This window comes from Abramis brama, assembly GCF_963993115.1.
Source record: "Abramis brama genome assembly, chromosome: 12".
Taxonomy (NCBI): Eukaryota; Metazoa; Chordata; class Actinopteri; order Cypriniformes; family Leuciscidae; genus Abramis; species Abramis brama.
The window spans coordinates 14,812,839-14,832,894 of NC_139974.1; the positions used below are offsets into that span (position 1 = coordinate 14,812,839).

General features: G+C 37.0%; 2 protein-coding genes across 15 annotated transcripts in view; both read left to right on the forward strand.

The window, feature by feature from the left end:
* The window catches only part of tbc1d5 (TBC1 domain family, member 5), a 29,740-nt gene extending 19,797 nt beyond the window's left edge, over positions 1-9,943 (forward strand). For 4 of the 14 annotated variants that reach the window (XM_084131459.1, XM_084131466.1, XM_084131467.1 and 1 more), the window contains exons 14-23: positions 1,261-1,403; positions 1,749-1,855; positions 2,548-2,633; positions 2,753-3,042; positions 3,561-3,623; positions 4,678-4,886; positions 5,071-5,167; positions 5,256-5,335; positions 8,463-8,768; positions 9,431-9,943. In XM_084131459.1, coding sequence (XP_083987585.1) covers positions 1,261-1,403; positions 1,749-1,855; positions 2,548-2,633; positions 2,753-3,042; positions 3,561-3,623; positions 4,678-4,886; positions 5,071-5,167; positions 5,256-5,335; positions 8,463-8,768; positions 9,431-9,670 — 1,621 coding nt within the window. In that variant the 3' untranslated portion in view covers positions 9,671-9,943. Of the gene's footprint in view, positions 1-1,260; positions 1,404-1,748; positions 1,856-2,547; positions 2,634-2,752; positions 3,043-3,560; positions 3,624-4,677; positions 4,887-5,070; positions 5,168-5,255; positions 5,336-8,462; positions 8,823-9,430 lie in introns of all 14 variants that reach the window. The other 10 variants (XM_084131471.1, XM_084131460.1, XM_084131462.1 and 7 more) reach the window with 4 other exon arrangements.
* Positions 9,944-11,395: 1,452 nt separating this feature from the next.
* The window catches only part of dazl (deleted in azoospermia-like), a 64,115-nt gene continuing 55,454 nt past the window's right edge, over positions 11,396-20,056 (forward strand). Inside the window, exons 1-2 of the mRNA XM_084131904.1 lie at positions 11,396-11,504; positions 12,085-12,201. Coding sequence (XP_083988030.1) covers positions 11,490-11,504; positions 12,085-12,201 — 132 coding nt within the window. The 5' untranslated portion in view covers positions 11,396-11,489. The remainder of the gene's footprint in view (positions 11,505-12,084; positions 12,202-20,056) is intronic.

A 20,056-nucleotide genomic window follows, 5' to 3' on the forward strand; every position in this document is an offset into this window, starting at 1 on the left:
TATTGGGTTGAGATCTGGTGACTGTGGGGGCCATTTTAGTACAGTGAACTCATTGTCATGTTCAAGAAACCAATTTGAAATGATTCGAGCTTTGTGACATGGTGCATTATCCTGCTGGAAGTAGCCATCAGAGGATGGGTACATGGTGGTCATAAAGGGATGGACATGGTCAGAAACAATGCTCAGGTAGGCCGTGGCATTTAAACGATGCCCAATTGGCACTAAGGGGCCTAAAGTGTGCCAAGAAAACATCCCCCACACCATTACACCACCACCACCAGCCTGCACAGTGGTAACAAGGCATGATGGATCCATGTTCTCATTCTGTTTACGCCAAATTCTGACTCTACCATCTGAATGTCTCAACAGAAATCGAGACTCATCAGACCAGGCAACATTTTTTCAGTCTTCAACTGTCCAATTTTGGTGAGCTCGTGCAAATTGTAGCCTCTTTTTCCTATTTGTAGTGGAGATGAGTGGTACCCGGTGGGGTCTTCTGCTGTTGTAGCCCATCCGCCTCAAGGTTGTGCGTGTTGTGGCTTCACAAATGCTTTGCTGCATACCTCGGTTGTAACGAGTGGTTATTTCAGTCAAAGTTGCTCTTCTATCAGCTTGAATCAGTCGGCCCATTCTCCTCTGACCTCTAGCATCAACAAGGCATTTTCGCCCACAGGACTGCCGCATACTGGATGTTTTTCCCTTTTCACACCATTCTTTGTAAACCCTAGAAATGGTTGTGCATGAAAATCCCAGTAACTGAGCAGATTGTGAAATACTCAGACCGGCCCGTCTGGCACCAACAACCATGCCACGCTCAAAATTGCTTAAATCACCTTTCTTTCCCATTCTGACATTCAGTTTGGAGTTCAGGAGATTGTCTTGACCAGGACCACACCCCTAAATGCATTGAAGCAACTGCCATGTGATTGGTTGATTAGATAATTGCATTAATGAGAAATTGAACAGGTGTTCCTAATAATCCTTTAGGTGAGTGTATATATGTGTGTGTATATAATATGTTTTTATTATTAATTAAAAATGTAGGTATTTTTTAATTTTGTAGGTTTTAAAATGTAGGTATTTTTAAAAAAATTCAATTTTCAATATTACTTATTTATATTTAATCATTATTTCTTGTCCTTTCTCCATGGTGCATATAAACAATGTAGAATTAAAGATATGTTAAAGTGTTGTTTTTATCAAAATTAGTCAACTTTTCCATCAGCTATAAATTCTCTGTTTCTGTGTGTTTGCGGGCAGTCGCTGGGTTCGACTGCTGTTTGGTCGGGAGTTTCCCCTGCAGGATCTGTTGGTGGTCTGGGATGCTCTCTTTGCAGACAGCATCACTTTGGACTTGGTGGATTACGTGTTTGTCGCTATGCTTCTGTACATCAGAGATGCATGTAAGTTAAATTCTCTCTCATCTGTGATTTGTTCATAACACAAACCAATGGAACACAAGATACAGACTTACTAAGTGTAAATAAACTTTGGGTGTTCACCTTGGAGCTCTATGGATATCAAGCAGTACGTAACCCACAAAAAGAGTCATCAGTTTGTCTGGTCGTAGCGCATCACTGCCACATACATAACCAATCTAAACACAGGAGCTAATGACATGCAGATGAGTTGGCTTATGCCTGTTGGCATTGAACATGTATGAATATGCTTCACAAAAAGCTCTAGGAGAACTTCAGTTTATTTGAGAGTCCAGTAACTGTATCGTTCCTGTGTTTTTCATGTCGTAGTGATCGCAAGTAACTTTCAGACGTGTCTCGGCCTCCTGATGCACTATCCTCCTATTGGAGACATCCACTCACTGCTCCTAAAAGCACTATTCCTCAGAGACCCTAAGGTACTGTCAGGCTCTTTCATATTCACTTTTAATATCACTAAAAATAATAAACATCATAAATAAATAATTATATTATATTATATTATATTAAAAATAATTATTAGATTACAAATACATTTGTATGTGTGATATTAATTTATTAAATAATATGTGTGTATAATATTATTTATTTGTAATATAATATAATTACAATATAATAAAAGTAATATAATTAGTCATTTTATTATAATTTATTCTGGAACTTGTTTAGGGAATTTATCCCAGTGTCCCAAACACAGATTTAAGATAGCTTGACATTCAAAAGCAGAGACGCTCTATACTGCTGAAAGTACAGTATGTACTCTGTATAACTTATTTTGGTTACACTTTACAACAACGTCTCATATGTTAATGTATTAACTAACATGAGCTAACCATGAGCAATACATTTTGTTACTGTATTTGTTAATCTTTGTTAACGTTAGTTTATAAAAAATATAGTTGTTCATTGTTTGTTCATGTTACTTCACAGTGCATTAACTAATGTTAACAAATACAAATTTTGATAATGTATTAGTAAATGTTGAAATTAACATTAACAAAGAATAATAAATGCGGTAGAAGTTCAGTTCATTATTAGTTAATGTTAACTAATGAATCCTTATTGTAAAGTGTTACCCTTGTTTTTGTCATGTCTTTTTATATAATTTTAGAATAATCCAAGACCAGTAAACTACCAGTTCCAGCAAAACCTTGACTACTACAAAACCCGTGGAGCCGACTTGGTCAACAAGACTCGGTATTTTGTGTTTTTGTGCATATTATAACTTTGTGCACATATATTCTATGTATTATATAAAAATATAAAATTATATATATTTCCAATTTAGGATATATTTTCTTTCTTTTTTTCTACAGGGCCAACAGTAAAGCAGCACCTCTCAACATTAATAAAGTATCCAGTTCTCTTCTTAATTTCGGCCGGAAGCTCATTGCGCCGATGGGAAGCGGCTCCAGCGGTATCTCGCCAATTAACAGCGAGGTGATATCAGCTCCTCCCCTTCAACCTCCAGTGCCACAACCATTGGCCGAGCCTCCATCATGCACCGCTCCGGCAAATACGCAGATCAAATTTCAGCCGCACACACAAACGCAGCATCAGCACCGACTGCTGAAGTCTGAAAGTATGCCAGTGCACCTCAGCAAAGGTGAGCACTCGTTTACAACTTTTCAACCCCGTGTGCCTACAGATTGGCTGCATCCGAAATCACATACTTGCCTACTATATAATAGGTGAAAAATAAAAAGTATGTCCGAATTCACAATAGTCACAAAAGAGTAACAAAAAGTACCCAGATGACCTACTTCTGGCATGATTCTGCAGTGAAGTTACGTAACTGATTCTGGTAGGTCACATGATAATGACAACATGGCGAATTTAGTACATCCAGATTACATTCATACTACACACATTCATACTATATAGAACATACTTTTTTAGTGGTTGTGAAGTAATTACTTATTCAAAATTATTACCTACTCAAGAGAGCATGCAATTTTGGATGCAGCCATTGTGTTGATTTTACCCATATACCTCCAGAATTTATTAATACTTCAGTGTGCATGGATTATTATGTGAATGTGTACATGCATGTGCTTAAACATAGTTACATGTGACTGAATAGGTGTGTGCTGTAGCCTGTAGCCTTACTCTGCTGTCTGTTAGACATAGGTCCTTGTGGAGCCTCTCAGATATCTCTCCCTTCCCAGATTCAATCTGATACCCCAGGTAACTGCTGCCATGACGATAACAACAGCACCAGAGAGTGCATGCATGCTTTATAAATGCTTTTTATTTGATTCTGTTTTTGTATGTTTCTTTGTGTGCTTTTACTGTGACGTGTCCGCTCTGTAATGCATGCATGTGTGTCTGTGTTCAAATAAACTTGTTGTAATCATGTATTTTGTAATGAGTCATGCTGCTTTTTCAGTTTTAAAAACATTCACCCAAAAAGAAATGGATTTGTATTAATTAATCCTATTAAAAGTATACATAATTTATACTACCATTCAAAAGTTTGGGATCCATAAGATTATTATTTATTTTTTTAAAGAATTTTCTTCTGCTCACCAAGGCTGCATTTGTTTGATCATTAATACAGTAAAAACAGTAAAGTTGAAATATTAAAAATTAAAAATAACAATTTTCTATTTGAATCCATTTTAAAATGTAATATATATTCCTGTGATGGCAAAGCTGAATTTTCAGCATCATTAAGGGTCTTCAATCTCGCATGATCCTTCTGAAATCATTCTAATATGCTGATTTGATGCTTAAGAACAATTTTTTTTTTTTTTTGTATAATCAATGTTAAAAACATTTGTGCTGCATAATATTTTTGTGGAAACCATGATACATTTTTATTCAGGATTTGTTGATGGATAGAAAGCTCAAAATAATTATTTTGTAACTTTCATAAATGTTTTTACTGCAACCTCTGATCAATTTAATCCATCCTTCCTGAATTTAAAATGGGGGAAAAAAATTCCTGACCCCAAACTATTCGATATTGATTGGTAGTGTAATTATTCTCTGAACTTTCCATATCCGTGTTTTGTTAGTTATCTTCATAGTCAAAAGAAAATCCTCCTGTTTTTAAGGTCATGTTTTGTTTTACTTCTGCTTTACCTGTGATTTACTGCATGCTGTGCGATTGTGTCTCAGACTCTTCATGCTATTTATCTAGCTTATGATTTTTTAAATTGTTCTGTTATCTTTGATCTTTGGTTGTCTGTTCTCATAGGCTGCCTGAGACTTACTTTTGATGATGTCTACCTTGCAGGCCACACCCCCAGGACCATTAGTTCCTCTCCCAGCTCTGAGAGTTTGTCTGGTGGGCGGGACCATGCAATGTCTTCCCCTCCTCTCCCTGTGTCCACGGGGCGAGACTCCAGCACATCATCTCCGCCTTCCTCTGCCTCAAAGAAAGACTCTTTCTTTAATATCAGTCGCTCACGGTCCCACAGTAAAACTATAAACAAGAAGGATGCGGTAAGCAGCAAATTTAATTTTTGCTTTACCAACTTTACCATTTGCATTCCCAGGTTCTCATTTTGTGTCCATTCTTTCTTCATATATGTAAATTACTTGGAGATTATGTTGTAGCTCCTGTTAATGTGTTATTTTATAGGTGCTATATATATGCTAATTTATGTGTATGTATCCTTACACACAGGAGGAGCTGGAGGCCCAGGTGTCATTTTTACAGGGTCAGATTAATGACCTAGAGGCCATGAGTAAATATTGTGCCAAGATGATGAACATGCACATAGGTGAGTCACTGAGCTAAGTCAGTCATCTCTGAACTCACATACACACAGGTGATGGAATTGTAATGATTGTGCTTTGATTAATGGACAGGAAAAATTCAAGATGTGATACTGCAGGAGCATCTGGAGAAGGAAGATGAGGTTCTGGTGTCACTTGCTGGACTAAAACAGGTATGACTCAGGTCTCCACTTCGCAAAAAAAACCCCTGTAATAATACGATTAACGCTACATTTTGAATATATACTGTATATAACAATACATTTTGTGTGTGTGAAATTAAAACTTAAAAATATTCACCATTTTCAATCAGTGTTCTCACTTAAAATAATTTTGGTAACACTTTACAATATGGTCCCATTCAAATGTTCAAATTAAATATTACAAAGATCAATAAAATGCTTTAAATGGGTGGTATAATGCTCTTTTCACAAGATGTAAAATAAGTTTCTGATGTCCCCAGAGTGTGTATGTGAAGTTTTAGCTCAAAATACCCTACAGATGTTTTTATATAGCATGTTAAAATTGTCACTTTTTGAGGGTGAGCAAAAACGCACCGTTTTTGTGTCTGTCCCTTTAAATGCAAATGGGCTACTGCTCCTGTCACAGAGGGCGGAGCTTCAAGAGCTTGTGTGTGTTAGCAGCTCCGATTACCTCACACAGACACACTGAAAATTTCAAAAACTTTTAGCCTTTTATGTTCAAACATGAGTCAGACAATGATGGAGAGACTCAAGAAGAAGTGACAACATGTAGAAGCAACAGGACATTTCTAAATGGTTAGTTGATGAATTTATATTGCTGATGTGGAGTTAACTATCTTCTAGTCATTGATTAGCATATTCTGTCATGATAATACGGTGGCCGAGAGAGCTCAACGCGCTGCAACTGAAGAAAACACATGCAAATAGAAAAACACCTGCAAATTAAGAAAACATCTTCATCAGTTTCACAACACATGTGTGCTCCAAATACTCACAACACAACCAAATACAGAAACGCGCTGCAAATAGAACAGAACACAACGGAAATGTTTCCAGGGAACCCAATAAGTGACGGACCCGGCTGGGACGTGCTTACAGCTGTCTACTTTTATTTTTTTTATTTTTTTTTGCAAAACATACAGAGATGACACGTTTATGACATACAACTTTGTATACAATATACAAAATGTATTTACAATATGTTCAATGTCATAAGAATACTAAAAAGAACAATGAGCTGAAGACTAAAATAAATAAAAAAAGATAGAGAAAAAGAACATGAGGGAAAGACATTAATCTATACATCAGTTACATTGTACACATTTTGTCATGTTATGTTAAAATAAGTTTCATAAGAAATGTTAGAATGCAGCTAGGGTCCAAATATGAGACGGCAAGTTTTAAAGTTGAGACCCTCACACACAGATATAACGCATATTTTAAAAACTTTGTTGTATAAAATGTACATTTATTTGCAACAGTTATGTTAACAGCAATAATACTATATTTCTGGTAAGAACAGCTATTCAGCTGATGGAAACGCGCTGCGTTGTCATGGGAACATCCCAGGTGAAAATAATGAGGAAATTACGTTGTCTTTCGTTGCTCCCTTCATCAACATAATGGCACACAAGTGCCCCGCTCCCTCCAAAGTGCCCAATTCAAGGGCTCTGCCGTCTGCCCTTTTAAGAGAGTAGGGCATAGGTAAAGCTCACAAGCAATAAGCACGTCCCAGCCGTCCGTCTGTCAATTATTGGGTTCCCGGGAAACATTTCCGTTGTGTTCTGTCCTATTTGCAGCGCGTTTCTGTATTTGTTTGTGTTGTGAACTTTTGCAGCACGTTTCTGTATTTGGTTGTGTTGTGAGTATTTGGAGCACACATGTGTTGTGAAACTGATGAAGATGTTTTCTTAATTTGCGGGTGTTTTTTCTATTTGCATGTGTTTTCTTCAGTTGCAGCGCATTGAGCTCTCTCGGCCACCGTATGATCATCTATAAATCGCGTTCCTGGGGGCGGGGGTTTATGTAAATTCTAGGGTTTGTGATGTCACTAACCCGGGAGGAATGTCGTGTAGTCCCTACCAGCCGTTTGTTGTAGTCCTTAAAAAAACTATTTCTTTAAAAGAAAATATCTCCCTTTGCTTTGAACTTCGAGCATTGTAACTTTGCAGATGTTGTTTATGCTCAAACAGAAACATTACACACTAACTAAATCATAATCAACCACCCCTTTAAAAGTTTTTTTAGTTTAACTAAGGTAGTTAAAGTCCCCCTGTTAAAATCAAGTTTTTAATGTTGTTTATATGTCTATGTGGTGTTTTTAATATGCTTTAAGAGAAACCATATTCAAATTTATGTCAACAGCATTGCTGAGTATTTTATACTTAAAACTGCAGTGAAAAAAAGACAGTCTCAAAAACGTGGTTTGAAATCGCTGGTGTTTCTTGCGTCACAAACTACCTTGTGACCAATCACGTCACGAGGGTGGCGGGCTTTAGCATATCATCATTACTTTGCTGCAAAGCAGGGGAGTCTCGAGAAGCCAGGATATGTGTCCGACGTTGTAGAGTGTGATGCATAGAACACATTGCCATTCTTATACATCGACTTGTAGACGAGCCTGTATAATTCACTCTTCCCCTTCATCTGAATCAGTTTCTGGTTCAAACATATATTGTGGAGCGTTTACTACAGTAAAGTTGTCCGAGTGGATCTCTGAGCTGGTGTGAGTGAGTGGAGGCGGGGTTAATTTGCATATTATTGGTTCTGCATATACTAAATGAATCAAGGGTGTTGAGTTAAATACGGAATAACAAACATTGATTTAAAAAAATAATAATCATTAATCGGTCAAATCTCAATCATTACATACTCTAATTAAAATGTAATCCATTTTGGTACGGTCTAAAAGTTTGGGAATGTATCAAAAAATGTATTGGCATGAATCAAAAAAAAATGTACAGGAAAAAACAGAAATATGTCATTTTGGTGAACAAAGATGAGTTTTAAGGGATAAAATGATTGACTACAGGGGGACTTTAACCAATGTTAACAAATAGAACCTTATTGTAAAGTGTTACCACAGATTTTTACTGTCCATTTATTTATTTATTGGTAAATAACCATCCAATAACCACAAAATAAACCCCTTCAGAGTGATACAAAATCTCAGGGTTTATCTTGCAATTAATAATTAGCTAACTGTACAATTGATCTTACATGTATGAGAAAAACAGTTATCTAAATGCAATTATAACTTACTCTGCATTAATATACAAATATAATTAGAGGTCTCTCTTAACCATATTGTCCCCAGATTAAGGACATCCTGAAGGGAGCTCTCAGATTCAACCAGAGTCAGCTGGAGGCGGAGGAGAATGAGGAGATCTCCATAGCAGACGATCACTACTGCTCTAGCCAATATAGTACACTAAAGGACCAGAGTGATCCAGACGCAGCTGGTTCTACAGACGGACAAGAAGCGGTTCCAGAGCGCTACGACCACCAGGAAGGAGACATGGTAACAGAGAAAGAAGAGGAAGAGGAGGAGGAGGAGGAGGAGGAGGAGGAGAAGGTCATGGTATTGACCACTGAGAATGTCCCCACAATACCAGAGCCACAGGTGATCACATAATCATCTTTAGGTGATTATAAAAAACAGTTTTCATGTGAGCAGGTACATGCACATTCTATAAATTCATTTCAAGGTTATACTTTAGTAGACCAAGATTAGGACCACGCAAGATTAATTTTGTGACAAATAAACACATGTATTACTGTAAAAATAAAAAAGTATTTTTCCCCCCATTAATATCAAATAAATTAAAGGCAGTACAGCAAAAATACTATTGTCTGAGTTCATATGTGTCACTCAATAATAATGATTAGGCTAATAAAATGGCTTTTTGAAATGGGATTTTGCATGGGATTAACTTTATGGGCTGTCAATCAATAAAAAAAATATTTAAAGCAGTGTTATTTTAGTATTATTAATATACTACTATAATATTTTTATATTTTAGTTACTTTTCATTATTATCATTTTATAATGTTTATATTTCTATTTAGCTTTATTTTATTTTTATTTCAGTTTTAGTCATTTTAATACTTAAGCTGTATTTTATTTTTGGTAGTTGCCAAGGCAACATTTTATAACTTTCATTTCAGTTTTTCATCTAATATTTAATTTCAGCTTTATTTAAATAGTTTTAGTTTATTGTAACCTCCATATGTTAACGCGATTCACCCAAACACCAATTTCATACACACTTTTTATTGTCTTAGGCCTCTGAAGGGAGAAACTGGGATGACTACATCTTGGTCTCACAGGATGGCGAGCCATCAGAGAGTGAGGAGCAAAGCATAACCACCACGGCTCCACTCTTTAAGCATGTACGAGGCCTAAACAAGGCGGATTTTCAAGACCCTCTGATGGGGACCACGTCTGGGTCCTCCAGTCCAGATGACGGCAGCACTCACAGCAAGGACTCTGACTTCACTATTGTTAATCCTACTGACCTTTGAACCTTGATTTACCCTAAATATGACTGGACTCATCATTAACACTTAAGAAACTCTGCTGGACGTTTGCACATATGAACTCAGGCTGATTGCCTCGTGTGCCCCCATGCCCTGTAGCTCAATCCCTAAACCACACATTGTGTTTCTTAAATCCTGGACCTCTGGCTGTGTATTTAAAACCATCCTAATTCAAAATAACTCTTTTCTTTGTGCTCCAAATGTGAGGCCCTGGCCATAGATCCTTTGCTCTGTTACATAAATGTGGTATCTAAAGCCTCAGATAAAAGCTATATTCTGCTTCAGTTTTCCCTCTATCTCTGTCTTTGTCTCTTTTTAGGGGGAACTGGTTTTTGTGATAAGGATAGGACATTGACAGATGCTCAATCTAGTAGTAGAGAGTGCCTTTTTTATGAAATGGACTGAGTGTCTCTCATTCACTCTCATCTTTATTGATTTTCCATGAACCAGTGCCTGAGCAGTTGTCCATTTTCCATTTTTGGCTGTTCTTTTTTTAAGATCGAGATTTTAGCCCATAGACCACGACATAGTCATTTGTTAAATTATGGATTTTTCTTTTTCATATTTGTCATCATTTTTAAGCCAATGATATGTGAATCTTTTATGTTCTAGTATTTCTCTGATGTCATTAGTCTTGTTTTGTCTTGGTTCCCGTGGTAACTGTGTATTGTTTTGCACATGACACGAAGGATGTTTCTAATACTGATAACCTATTAACTCTGGATGAATAAAAAGCATTACTCTTGTCTAATCCAAAGATCTGTGCACGTTACAGTTTCCTTTTACCCTGATGTTATTTTTAGCCATTTATTTCCCTTTTCTGTGGAGGTGATTGCCTTTAAACTACCTCCACATAGTCAACACCGGACAGTAGGTTAGCCTAGTAGGTTTTGGCCTGGTTTCATAGAAAGGGCTTAGATTAAGCCAAGATTAGGCTTTAGTACAATTGGGGTATATAAATAGCTTTTGTAAACGTGCCTCAGAAAAAAACGTGCCTTATGCTAGTGCTTTCTAAATGACAACATGGTCTAGGCAATGAGAAATTAAGGGATTTGTGTGTAGAGTTTTGCAGTGACAGTTCAACAAATCTGACTCATGTGTCAAAACAGGGAATAGTGTTTATAGTTTAGGGAAATGGGTGTGCTTTTTGATAAATGGCATTACAGTGCAAGTTGCTTTCAGTTGAAACGGCTCAAACATGCATTTTAGTCCAGGACTAGGTTTAGGCCTTGTCTACAAAGAGGCATATGACCTCAAATTCATAGACTGTAAAAAAAATAGGTCCAGACAGGCAGCTCATAATTTTTAAACGCGACATCTAGCGGTTAGCTATCGCTATGACAACATTCCCTCCTCAATAATAATGGATTAACTAGCATTGCACCAATTTTTCCGTCAAATTCAGACAATATTATTACATTTTCTCATTTAAAAAAAGGCCGATTTATTTTGCAATTGAAATGCTAAACAAAGTTTTGATAGCCTTTAAAGTTTTTAAGGTCCGTGTCGTGTACATTCCCAAACTTTTAGACCGTACCAAAATGGATTACATTTTAGACTCTATCAAATCTGCCACATTATTTTAGAAATAATTAGAGTATGTAATGATTGAGATTTGACCGATTAATGATTATTATTTTTTAAATCAATGTTTGTTATTCCTTATTGACTTTAAAATTCGCCTTATTTGGTATGTTGCATTTTTCAATTAGGACTGAGAATGGGTGTGGCGCTCTAATGCGACTCCAGCCAGAAGCACAGACCCAACGAGCCACTCACTTCATTAACTTATTTTGTCATTTTAATGATTTTACATATGGTAAGTAACAAAAGTAGTAATAGTAATTGATCGTTTCATCTTTCAGCCACCATCTATAAAGTTCTATGTTGTTAATGTCGAGGTGTATTGCTGTAAAATAGATCGCGCGGTAAATTCGCCATCAAAGGAAATCAATTCAGACCGTCGTCCATTAAATTATGTACATCTGCCAGGAGAGCACAAATGTTCGGCTAATTAACTCATTTTAGCCTAAATGCCAAGATTGCTTAATGAAGAAACATGAAAACATCGTGTACGAGATCGACGCGGTTTCGGCCGCGTGTGGTCGAGCACTTTGAAACTTCTTCATCTAGCATTTCGGTTGACTTAAGGTTTATTTTTAGGTAATCGGTAACGAAACGTGAGGCCTTAACGTTACTTCAAATCTAAGATGTATCAGGGCGTTAAGTTACCCCTGTGCCTTATATGTGGGCTGTATTCACAGGTAACGTTAATGGTATTTTGAATCTCAAAAACTTTGTTATTGGTTGTTTTTGAGAGCTCATGTACTTTTTACCTGTTCGTTCTATTGTTAATAATGTGTGTTGATGTAGTGCTGAAAATGTTGTAAAATCCACAGGATATCCAGAAGCACCGTCAGGGCTTTCCGTCCTCTCTGAAGCTGTCTAACGGCTACATTTTACCTGAGGGCAAGATGACGCCCAACACACTGTTCGTCGGCGGAATCGACATGAAGGTAATGGCGTTGATGATAAACTGAAACCGCTGTTCTTTTTGTGGCCTATTATGTTCAAACTGGTTCATTGCGGTTCTAAATTATATCTACAATTCGATAGTTTCTATCTAACGTTATTCCCCAAACTCATCCCCTTTTCACTGTGGTGGACTTCGTTACTCAACTTAAGGACATTTTTATCTGTATTTTAGCAGAGTACTTTTATTTTGGGAAACTTTTTCTTCACTACATTCCAAAGCATAATGTCGTGCTTTTTTACTCCACTACATTTTATAAAAACGTTCCTTGTTGTTTCGAGCTGAAGAAATCGCCACCCCCTCCGGAGCAAGAGCGGTGCCCGATTCATGAACGAGCTGATTCATTTCTGATAACCGAATCTATGTTCGGAACGGCACACTGACTCACTGCTTACTGCCTAGTACACAGCAGAGGTGGCTAGAGTATCCAGAAACTGTACTCGAGTAAAAGTACAAGTACTTATAGAAATATTCACTCAAAGTAAAAGTAATAATCTTTGTAGTTCGTTACTTGAGTAAGAGTAAAAATTATCCCCCCCCCAAAAAAGTGTTCAAGTAGCTAGTTACTAGTTACTTCGGATCATATGTGTATAAAACAACAATACAATAACGTTAATATTTAGATATTGAATTTAAATGATTATCATAATTGGATATCTTTTTTTTTTTTTACTTCTCTGTGTGTGATTTTATATATATATATATATATATATATATATATATATACACACACACACACACATATATATATATATATATATATATATATATATATATATATATATATATATATATATATATATATATATATATATATATATATATCAGAGTTTCCGCTAGAAAAAAATGGTGCCGACAGAGGTTTCGTTTTCCGGACATTTTGATGATATGCCGGTCAAATATCGCCTCTTAATTAGTCAAGTTGAGGAAAACTGGAGGAAGGCTATGTAACTTAAAAAATGACATAATCAGGCTGAATGCAACATGTTTATTAGCCTAACTTTCAAATAAAAAAACGGGAAAAAAACATGAACGTCCGATTGGCGTCAATCAACGCCAATTGTTTTTACTATGGTTTCACATTCATAGTTTAACAAACCAATCCCCCTTCCCCACATAGAATATCTGAAGCCTATTGTTTTTACTCAAGCGAACTTCCCAGCGTCTCTCCACAACCTGCAATGCGTAACCTTGTTAGGCGACTTCGCTGCTTCGTCTTGATCCGATTCTGCAGCGAGAACCCCCTCTCTGCAGGAACACTCGAGACCCATTTTCTACTATGGTTTTGTACGTTTCTTCATTCGGATCTATTTGCGATCCATTTCATTCTAAACAAACAACGCAGTTTATATGGTTCGTCCTTGTTTCATTATTCATTAAGATAATAATTAATAAATGCGCGCATAATTATCAGTGAACTTGATAAATGTTGCAGATATGTTTTGCTATGCATGCACAAACAAATGCCTTTCAACTTATGTGTGCAAAATTCTGAATAAAAAGAATGTGCAGCAATTTGTACAAATAGAGAGTCTAGGTCTACTATACGTGTTGTAGCCATTAAATAAGCTCATTTAGTTTAATATTTGTTAAAATATTATAATGTTATATTTTAATTTATGTTGATTATGAAAAGTGAACCGCACGAGTAGGATAGGATGCGCAATATCGAGAGACATGGAGCGGGTCAGACATGATTTTGACCACTTAATTAAGTTTGGTTTTGTAGAAAGACTTTTTTGAAGTGAATTTCGTTTTGTATAAATTGTATCTTAATTTTAATATTTTTATCAACCAATTGCCTGTATTTAATAAATAAGCAGCAAATATAGCAGACGATTGGCCTAATCATGCAGGCGCCCGCGCGGTCACTTGCATTGCTCGTGAACGGGAGCGCATCTCATCCTAATTTAACGAAACTCAGCGTAGGCGTCACAGACATGAAATATATCTTAAGAAAGCTTGAAATGTCTTCTTAACAATTTAAAACGAAAAGAAATAGGCTACTCTCTGATTATGTAATCCATGATGTGCATTTCTCTCTATAGGAGCGTTCATAAGGAGATGGCGATCGTCAACTTCATCTTTACAGCTTGTTGCTGTTAATAAACTAAAAATAATAGGCCTATAATTGTATTAAACAATAAATTAAATGAAATTGTAATTATTAAAAAAGCAACAAAAAAAAATCCTGTTTAAGTTTTTTTTTTTTTTTTTTTTTTTTTTTTACGCATTAAATTCAGGTAGGCTATGGAGTCATTGTCCTCAGTGCCCAGAAAAGCGCTGAAACGGAGATGAAGGGGAACCCGTTTTTATTTTATTTTTATTTTTTTTGGCTTGTTTTAACTGGCCCATCCAGTTTTCTGGAGGCCCACCTACAATCAAAATCCTGACGCCGCTAGTGCTTCGCAGCGGTCTGATATCAAGAAATAACAGACCGCATTCCACATTGGAATTCAACCAAGCCATGTAATAATGTTTGATAACTTTCAAACGGTAGAGCCTGTTCCTTTATAACATAGCCAAAGGTCGGTGTATTTTTGCTTTATACATTTTAGGCTTATTCTCAAATTCAGATTGTGTTAGGGGGGCGGGATTATAAGGCAATTTTAATCGGACAATTTGACCGGAGAGATTTAATTTTGTCGGACATTTCATTTTTTTTCCGGCCAATGTCCGGTAATTACCGGACAACAGAAACCCTGAGATATATATATATATATATATATATATATATATGTATATATATGTATATATATATATATATATATATGTATGTATGTATGTATGTATGTATATATGTATATATGTATATATGTGTATATGTGTATATATATGTATATATATGTATATGTATATATGTGTATATATGTGTATGTTAGGGGTGTGACGAGACGCTTACTCCACGAGACGAGACACGAGATTGGGTTCACGAGAACGAGACAAGACGAGATTTTTACACAATTTTTAAGAAATCCTCAATGATGAAATATATGAATGGAAAATAGTCTTTTATTCAACTGAAAATCACAAAATGCAAAACAATTTATGTGCATTTTGAAATTAACTTGTAATGAATGTTATTTTACTTCTATTTTAATGAATTCTATGCAGTAAAGGACATGCAAACACTGCAAAATGTTTTGCTATACACTCTACTTCTCCCTGTACGATTTCACATGAGAAATCGAACTCCTTTCCACAAATCGAACATAAAAAAATAAAACAGTATAAATAAAATAAATATAAATAACTGAAATAACACTTTAAATGCAAACAGTAAGTGTGTATCCATAATCAAAGTACTGCTCTCTCAAAACTACAAGTTCAAACAGAAACAATTTTTTTCTTCAAGCATTAAAAAGAGATAAATTAACTAAGATAAGCCTAAGATATGGTCATGTTCTTTTTCAAGAATATAAGCATGTCGACGATTTCTGGCAGCAGTTGAGACCTTTGGGCAGTAACTAGGGCTGCACGATATGAGGAAAAGCTGCGATGTGCGATAACATTGTTCAATATTGCGATGTCGATATGACTTTAAGCTATTCTGTTCCCATGTCTTAGTGCTTTAATAGGTTCTTTGCGTGATAGGTCAAATGTTTATTACCTGCCTGGTTCAGATTACACTATTTTAGCGCGATTTTGGCACGATCCGTTTCGTGGAGACTCGTAAAAGACAACGGGCGTCGGGACGCAAGATTCGATCGTTTCATTTCGTATAGTGTGTCATAGTGGGCGACAACGCGTCTGTGATGCTTCACGACAGAAAGACTAGCATGTTTAATTTTAACGGTCCTCCACGACGGGTTGAGTGTGAGCGAGAGTGAGTGAGAGTGCGGTTACAGTGAGTGTGCGTGTGTGCGCGCGCGAGTGAGCGTGTGTGTGTGTGTGCGCGCGAGTGAGTGAGTGAGCGAGGGACAGCGAGTGTGTGTGTGTGCGGAGTGTGTGTGTGATTGGCCCGGCACACAAATGATTTAAAAGTGGCAGGGGCATCTTCAATAAAATTTCACCCTCACGCTCCATCACGCTGACATCACAACAACTCACGAGACAAAGTTTTTTTTTTTTTTTTTTTTTAACTCACGAGACAAAGTTTCACCTCGACGAGAAATCTCGTCGCGTTTTAATCTCGCGAGATCTCGTAACACGAGATCTCGTCACACCCCTAGTATATGTATGTATGTATGTATATGTGTGTATGTATGTAAAAACAATTTCACCAGATGACTTGAATAGCTCTTTTATAAGGGAGTGGATCTGCATAGAAAATAATAAAGAAATTATATAAGCATAATACAATAGAAGAAAGATACAATTGAAATAACCAGTGCTTTGTTTTTCAGGTAAATCTAACAGTATTCTGGTACAGAAATTAAATAATCAAATGTAAAATAAGTCTTCACTGTATAAATTAAATGTAACTTAATTACTTAAGCTTGTATTTTGGTAAGCCGCGTCTTTGACATTGTGGAAAATGGAATAACAGAAACAAAATGTATTAGCCTTTTACCCATTATCAATCTAAATGAATCTACTGCGAAATATAGGAGCTTGTTAACTCAAACGTGAGATTTTACTGGGACGTCACGTTTATTGAAATGTGAGCTGCGCTAATAGGTTGGTTTCACGTGACGTCACGCTGCTGCATCGCGAGAGCGCGAAATTCAGATGGAGGGCAGGAAGTGAAATAGCTGAGGATCTGCTGTCTGAAAAAATGCCAATGTTTTGTGTAGTTTACAGCTGCTCCAATCGTTCTAATCGAGAAAAGGGAAAGGGTTTTTATAGAGTACCGAAGATTGTCACTCATAAATGTGAGAAATGTAAAAAGCTCACAGAACAACACAGTAAAAAGTGGATTTTTAATGTAAGCTACGTCTGCGGTCGGGAGGAGCAGAGTCTGTTAATGCCCGTGTCTGCAGCGACCACTTCGCCGGAGGTATGTTAGCTAGCCAACGTGTTTTTTGTGTCTGTGTTTATATAGCATTAGGTTGTCGTTAAATGCTCATTTACTTAGGTCTCGTTTACACTGTTAGTGAAATGTGACCCAATTCCGATTTTTTTTGCTCATATGTGACACAGATCCGATGTGTTCTATGACCGTGTAAACAGGCAAAAAACGCATGCATTCGGATATTACGAGATCGGTTTCAGGCCTCATTCATATGTGGAAATAAATTGGATATGTGCCAATGCGACTGTCAGGCGGATCGAATTTTCTGAGGCATTAGGCAACGTCTCCGCGGTTAAAGCCAATATTTAAACAATATACTCCCACCAGTCCTGAGATCTCTCTCACACACTAACTGAAGCATATGCAATGATGGCACTTTTCGTCCTCCTTGGCCTTATAATCATGGTGATGTTTGGCGAACTTCGCATACATCGCAGAGCTAGGATCAAGCATATTTCACGTTCGTCCATCTGTGCAAGAGAATTTAACCCTTTAAGCATGCGCGATGTTTCAGATAGTATGGTGTAGTGTAAACACATGAATCGGATATGGGTCAGAGTTGAAAGAACGTGTAAACGGACTGTCAAAAAAATCGGATAAAGGTACAATACGGACACTCCGCAACTGTTTCCTCCATAGACAATTCTCTGTGTTTACTTCCTGCCCTCCATCTGAAATCGCCCCGCCTTCGCGCGTCATCATAATCACGTGACTGAAACCCACCTATTGACCCTTCGCTAAGCCACGCCCGAAAACCGCCACAGGCCAATCATGGCTTAGCAACCGTAACTAGGCGCGGGAGGTCTGGCAAGCTTTCGAGCGAGAGGGAAACATGCCGAAGCGTTGTGCGTATGGATTGTGCAAATCTGATACCCGGTATCCTAAAAGTTTGGACGGGGTGGTGGATTTTGTTCCCTTCCCGAAACCTAAAACCGGGCGTCATCTTCATTTATATAGCGCTTTTAACAATGTAGATTGTGCCATAGCAGCTTTACATTGATAATAGGAAATTAAAAGTAAAGTATTTTGGCTTTATAGCAGCTCTAGAATAAAGTTATTGTCCAGCTCGTGGATCAAGCAGTGTGATTAAAGACAAGACGGAGGCTCACTGACATAATTTAACGTTACTTAAAAATATATTTCAGCATTTTGTTAATCGACGGCCAAACTAGTAACGTTACCCCAATCCGATCGCGACTCTCCCTGTGTTCTAGTAAAAGTAAAAGGTAGCTGCTAGTTAGTAAAAGGAGGGAACATCAGGGGGCTTGCCGGAGATCTCCAAGGAAAAGGTTGGTATGCAAACTTAATCAGTTCATAACAGTAGTCACTAATGTGACCCACGACGTGTGAGCAGTAGCCTGGCGCACTAAAAATATAAGCGGGAGAATGTAATCATTGCAAAGTGGTCAGGCTAATGTCTTGTGTTTATTCCACAATACATATGGATAAGCTGTTTGATTTATAAATATTAGAATATTTTCAAATTTCACTTACCCTGCTGTGCATGCACATAGCTGTTCCTCAATTTGTGTGTTTCCCATTTGAATGGTCAGCGTATGAGGCGGCTGCTGCTTGCGCTGGGACCTAACGTTATAGACTTTAGCTTCAATTTTGATGAAATTATTCTCTAATCGTTTGCATATTATGTCGTGGATATAGCCCTCGAATGCATACTGCAGTCTTGCTCTCTTTTATTTTCACCTGTTTGCCAAAAATGGCTAATTATCTCCTTAGGAATGTCTGAAACCAGTGCATACATACTGTAATAGACGTGCCAGGCGCAAAAGCTTGACAGGTGTAGCAACAGTAACTAAGGAGGGCGGGGCTTAGCGAAGGGTCAATTGCGGTAGCCTGCCTAACGTTACCTTGTTCTATTTAGCCTATTACAATTTGTTTTATTCTATATAAGGAAATACATTTTATTTAATTTAAACTTAAACCTCCATTTTGTAACAGACGCACGTGTTTATTTTAGTAGTGAAACACCACACTATGCCTGTAAAACATTGAAATAGCCTAAGTATTGGTAACCTAAATAATATAAGAAGGTTGCATATTTAAAAAACATCTGTTTTCTTTCCCAACAACGATTTTTCGTATAGCCTACTGCTCTGCGCTTTGAGAGGTATGTGGGACACGAGCATGAAAGACAGTCATTCATTTTTCTAATATCTTCATGTTTTCTCCTGATGTTCCAAGAAACTGACACTTGTTGTAAAAGGTCTGAAGAGTGAATTTTATTTTCCGCAGTGTAAAGACATTTAGGCTATGTTTGATTTTGTGCTGCCAGAGAAAGCGAAACTAAAATCCTAAGCATGTGTGAAATGCGCTATACAAATAAACTTGACGCACCTTACCATAATAACAAGCACAAACTGTGTTAAATAGAATTTGATGTGCAAGCAAAAAGGTATCGGGCCTTTTATATTCACATTTTTATTGTGGTAAAGTAGAAAAAAACGCTGTAGGACAAATTAAAAGCGAACCAACTAGTAGTGGGAAGTTCAGGTCATTTTACTGACTTGGATCTTTGTATCTCGTTCATCAAAATGAACAAATCTTTTTTTCCGAGTCATTTCGTTCATTTCAGCAGAATGTATTTAAAATGTTACATGTTAGCCTCAAATGTTGATCGCATTTAGAATAAGAAAAAAATTGCAATGCAAGGAAAAGCCAAATTATGAGAAACCGAAACGATTGATTAATTTATCTTGGTCTTCAGGCTAGGGCTGTAACGATATGCGATAAGAAACCGAAATCACAGGCAGAAACCAGTGTGAGACGGCAGAATCGCAAAACACCCCTTCCGACTCTCAGAGTTATCCTTCCCGTCCAGATCCAATGCTACCACATCTTTAAATTACTATTGGGCAATTCCAGCGTT